General features: G+C 31.3%; 1 protein-coding gene across 1 annotated transcript; it reads right to left on the bottom strand.

Moving 5' to 3' along the window:
- Nucleotides 1-4,164: 4,164 nt before the first annotated feature.
- Nucleotides 4,165-5,504, bottom strand: RHS18 (root hair specific 18). Its single transcript, XM_078960481.1, has 4 exons — nucleotides 5,258-5,504; nucleotides 5,001-5,180; nucleotides 4,760-4,922; nucleotides 4,165-4,689 (listed from the first exon to the last, which is right to left on the bottom strand). The coding sequence occupies exons 1-4, from the start codon at nucleotides 5,480-5,482 to the stop codon at nucleotides 4,250-4,252; spliced, it is 1,008 nt and encodes a 335-aa protein (XP_078816607.1). The 5' UTR covers nucleotides 5,483-5,504; the 3' UTR covers nucleotides 4,165-4,249.
- Nucleotides 5,505-5,991: the final 487 nt, after the last annotated feature.

Raw genomic sequence — 5,991 nt, forward strand, 5'->3', positions numbered from 1 at the left:
CTGCTATACGAGCTCGATCCCCCATGGTTTATGAACGTTTGCAGTTTATAGACTTTTTTGTTTCTTGCTGAAGCAGTGATCATCTGTTTGGAAATACTCAATTGCTTTTCTCCTATCATCAAGATCCATATCATTCATAGCTAATGCTCTCGGGATATCTTCATACCTTCCGACTTCTAAAAAATATTTTTTGCATCAGCTTTACGATCTCTAAAACCTTTTAATAAAGCCACCTATAAACTCTCTAACAATCTAGCACTCTCTGGATCCATGGAACCCGATCAAAATCAAACTTTATCTATAAAAAGAAAGTTAGCTAAGTAAAAATCAATCATAATTAAACATATAAAATAATCTTACAAAAATAATTTACACCTATATGTTGTTTTATTGTATCCTTTAATGTCAGGATTTTTTTTTTATTTGCCACATTATTTTCCCAAAATCACGTGCAAGCATGTCTTTTAGTTCTACTATGAGATCAAATTCCATATCCCTATCAAAGTCCAAGTCAATTGGTTTGCTTTTTTATTTAAGAGCATCTTTTTGAGCTTAATATTTTTGGTTTTTCCTTTGATTCTCCTCGGAAGAAAAGCTACAAATATAATTTAAAATTATTAGAAATGATATTTTATAATATCTGGATAAAAATAGTAAATAATAATTCATAATAAGACTTACCACCATGCTTGTGCTGACCGAGACCTTGACCGCCTGGGTGTGGTGAAGGTCGGCCTTATGTATTAAAAATATAAGTAACACCTTAAGGCCCCATTTTGTAAATGGCCCACTTAACCCAAATAATGTTGATTCCATACCTTCTCCTTTTCTCGGCTTCTGCATTCTGATATGCATACACGCCTCAAATTAAAGCGACGATTACACTTTTATTATTCTTCCTTCCTTCTCCATTCTTGCAGTCAATGACTCACACATTAAATCTCCTTATCTCTAATTAGCGATCGACTTATTCTCCATTCTCAAATCTAAAGCAATTGATTCTCGCAAACTCTCAATCTCGATTCTTGAACCGTTGAACACTGAAAGAAAGGTTGGCGGATTCTTGAATTGCTGAAATAGTTTCTTCCTTCTCCATTCTCAACTTCTTTGAAGAATCTAATCATTAAGGTATGTGAATGTGGAGTGCTTTTTCACTTGATTTTTCCATTATATGTTTTCACTTGATAGCTTCTATTATCGATTTCTTTGTTTATGTTTGTTTTTTTAGAGTTGTTTTTTTTTATGAATTTGTGTTTATTGAATTTGTCAACGTATTCTATTTGATTCATGAATTGACTATAACTAATGTTTTATGTAAAACGTTTATTTTCTTAGCATATTAAATAGAAATACTTTGATATTTAAGTCTGTTAGGGAAAATACGTATGTATGTATGTATATATATATATATATATATATATATATATATATATATATATATATATATATATATATATATATATGGTTAATGGCTTGTTCATTGATTTTTGTGTTGAGTTGTACATATTTGAGTTAAAATAATCTCGTTAAAAATGGAGACTTTATAATATTAAGTAAAGTAAAGGCTAAAAGGTCTCAAATTTTTTGTTCGCTTAGAGCCCCAAAAATGGTTGTGATTCCCCTAGGTGTGGTGGATCCCTGACTCCATCACCCCCATGTCCATGACCCATAACAACAGTCATGGTGTAAAGAAACAATATCCAAATCCACGCCATTACCTGAAAAATTATGAGATATACATATAGAATTTATGTTATGAATACACATTATAACATTGTACTTTAAACAATTATATTATGTTGTTGTAAAGAAACAAGATTCAGATCTTTGCTATCTATAACATTTTTTTTCATTTTAGCTTTGTGTTTTCAGTAATTGTATTAAGTCAACATATAGGTTTAGCATCATGCTATAGAGAGTGCTTAGAAGCTTTGACCAAACCTTGGAAATGATTTCCATGGTGGAATCAATCCAATGGGAGTTTGGGTTTGAATACGTAGCTAGTGAATTTATGATTGATGCATTAGATATTAAATTATAATGAATTAGGTAGTATATGAAGTTTAATTCAGCTTTGTTTAATAAAATAGCTTTTTCCGAGACATATTTACCATGTTGATAGATTTCAACCGCAAAAATATCTATTATGTCTGAAAAAGATTATATTTTTTTTTACAAAAAACTAACATTTCATAGATGACATCTACAAAAATACAGCAATGTCAAAGAAAGTATTTTTTTTCGCATATGATATCTTTTAAAATGTGAGATACATTTACAAAAATAGAATTTAATGAGTCTTATGTTGATTTGACAATTTATTTTTTAATGTAGCATGAAAACAATCATTTAGTGAACAAATCAATGTCAAAGAATATACATGTATAATGTTAGAGAAGCAATACCCCATTTAAACGGAAGAAGGATACTGTTATTTCAACTGACAACATTTGGATATTATGCCAATGCTAGGGCTACAACAGACCCACTTCTCTGTCACGGGGTTATGGTATATGGGGTCTGATTGTATGCTCAATTAAGTTAATCACACATATAGGATTGGGCGTTATTTGGTTTTAAACAAAAAATCAAATAACATCGAAACGGATTTCAAACCAAACAAAATCTTGAATTCAGTGTTTCGTTTGGTGTTTGGACCAAACCAAATTATGTTTGAATTATGGTAGGGTTCAGACCAAACCAAATTGAATTATAGAATATAATTAATTAAATATTATATTTATTTATTCTTTACAAGTATAATAAAAAAGTGAAAACATATTTTGATATTTCTTATTTCACTCACACATCGAATTTTCAATTCCAAAAATCCAAAAATTTCCACCTTTAATCGCTTCTTCCATCTTCTGTTTTGTTAAAGCATTTAGGGCACTACAACACCTTCACTATGTCGTTGTTGCAATTGTCATATACGACACTCGTTGTTGCCCTAGTCCATCCATCCATGGCCCACCCCGTCTCTAAAGTTTGAAGTGTAAACTCTTAACATAGACGCACGTATGCTAACAATTCTTAACTTTGATTCTACACTAGGTATAAAACTCATGTATTATATTTGTTAATTAATTAATATATATATATATATATATATATATATATATATATATATATATATATGTCTAAATATTTAAGAAACTTTGGATTTATAAGAAAATAAGAAAAATAATAAATTACTAAAATTGATTTTTTTATCTTTTAAATTTAAATAAATAAACAAAATAAACTAATGAGGTTTAATTTGAGAATTTTGAAATAAGAAGATAAGTTAATTAACGAAATTTATATTCATTTATTAATATATTTATTTTAATTATTACATTAAAGTATCATATGAAATTTATTAAAATAGAAAAACCTATTAAATAACATATAAAAAAGAAATTAATTCAAAATAACCACAAAATGATATTTTGCAAATTAAATGAGAATGTAACATATCATAAAAAAAAAGTCTTTTATTTATTAGAGTAGATTAATTGACATCTCTAAGCAATTTCTACTATATAGTGTAACCCATTAAATTATGTTCGATTTAGACCTTAGTTTTGATGTTTGAAACATTATATATTTTTATTTTAAACTTTTGATTTATTTTTAAGGTCAAATTTTGGTTTCCTCACTTTTTAAACCTAACCAAAGCAAATCATAATTTAGTTTTTGGATATTTGTTCTGGATTTTTGTTGGTTTGATTTAGGGTTTTGACCGAAAAAACAATTTCAATTTCAAACCGAGTAAACCAAACCAAAGAAACATAAAAATTCATAAACTAAACCAACTTCCGCTCTTACTATGTATATTTGAAGCAGATACTTTTAGTGGAGAAATTTTTGGTTGATAATTTGTAGTCTACTCTTTTGCGACGCATGGGGTCATTAAGTGTCTAAATTTGCCAAATCTTAGATACAACATGTTAGTCTACAACAACGAAGACCCTACCGTCGCTAAAAGTCCATCTTCATATGTATCATGGGTTTAATTAACATTTAACAAAATTAAAAAATACAAATTTGACTGAGAAATATAACACGTAATTAACACATTGATTCTTTAGATTCTACCATATAACCAAATCAAAATTCAAATGCTCATTTTAGTAGTATGATAAATGCAATAGGGTTTGATACGTATTCAAATAACCAAGATAACAAATTAAATGTGTATATATAAATAATTTATAGTCATGAAATAAAATGACACATAAAATGAATTTAGAATCCATGAAATCCTTCACCCATTAACTAAAGCCATCAAAGTTTGACTATTGACCGACCGGCATGATTTCCTTATCTCCCCTTGTGTTCCCGTAAGAACATGGGTGCCACCCAACTTAACCATGGCTTGACCAAACTTGGTGGTGAAGTCAGACGAACCAGCAATGGCTGCAACCGTGGACTTGCTCAAACCATCCACTGCCAATTCTTGATCAATTTGGAGAACTCCCCTTCGCAACATTATTTGTGTATAGAAAGATTTGTCCACCACTGCAGAGTTAAAAGAGTTTTGATCCAAGTTCGCCTTCCCATCAACCGTAGCATTCTGAGGGCATGTACGCCTAAGAGACGTTAGCAGCGCCAAATCCATCGTCGGATCTGGTTTACCAGAGTTTTGGAAATTGTAAAGCCGATCTTGAAAAAACGAACAATGAGCAATTCCGATAGTGTGACCACCTGTAGAAAAGACACCCATTAAGCAAAATGTTATGCAAGAAGAAAAAGTATCCATGGAATTGTGAATTACCAAGAAGATAGATCATGTCGATGGCAGTGAGTCCTTTGGTAGCAAAAGCTTGAATTGCGCTTGACACTGATGAAGAAGGAGATGGAAGAATTTGAGCATCTTTTGCAAGAGACACACGTCCATCCCTTCTTCCTGTTTGTACATTGTATCTACCTCCTCCACTCTACATGCATGTAGAAAGAAAGATTAGTACCGAAGATCTGATGAGATCACTTAATCTTTTGCGTTTAGCAGTGCATACCAAGGACACGGCATCTCTTGTAGCCATCACGATTATATCAGCACAAGAAACGACGTCGGGGCACACCCTTTCGACTGCAGTTTTTACAGCATCAATGACATCGTAGCCTCTAACACTTAGATTTGGCGGCGCTGTTTTCTCAGAGTTGGTTCCGTCTAGTAAAATCGATGCGTCACACCCCTTTATCATTACAGAGTTAAAATGGTTAGATTTTTATGAAACTTTGTTTCATACATGAATGTATAGAAGAAACTTACATTAACAAAGCAATCATGGAACTGCATGCGAAGGAGAGCTGGGGTGATTGTTCTGTCGACAAGGAACTTGGAGAGGACTGTTTTTCGTACAATGTCTTCAACATCTGAACCTCGACACTTACCATTGTAGAACCCGAACTGAAGAGCTGCATAGCAATGACCACTGAGGTTCAAGAAGATGAACCCAATTGCGACTACGAATGCAACTGTTTTATTGTTTACCATCGAGGTTCCGTTATGCAGATTGTTGATCGAATTGGGAATGAAGAAAAGGGAACGATTGAAGGGTATATATGAGAGATTAATTATTGGTTGAATGGCTTGCACGTTTTTTTATTGTACAATGATCGAAAGACGTGCGTTCATGGGGACATTATTGTTTTACACTTAGATTTCTAAGGGCTTGATCTTCCCCAACGCCTCCAAAAGTTCAAATATCTTAGCGACATATTATTATCATTTCCTAACCATTTGTTAGAACTATCCCTTTGTCCCAAAATAAATTTAACTGCCCTATTTAATTATTTAATACAATTTTATTTTAAAAGAAAATATAATATTTTATTATAAAAAACATTTCATTCATTTAAAAAAAACATTATATAGATAACCGAGCTCACATTTTCAAATGCATATCACTTAACACCTACCTATTCTCCCAAAGTAAATTTTGCTGTTCAAGTCTCAAAACACCTTTTCCTTTTTTATTGCAAGGTGTTCATGAAATTTTTCCT

This window comes from Lactuca saligna, chromosome 6, assembly GCF_052625555.1.
Source record: "Lactuca saligna cultivar CGN05327 chromosome 6, ASM5262555v1, whole genome shotgun sequence".
In the NCBI taxonomy this organism is placed as follows: domain Eukaryota; kingdom Viridiplantae; phylum Streptophyta; class Magnoliopsida; order Asterales; family Asteraceae; genus Lactuca; species Lactuca saligna.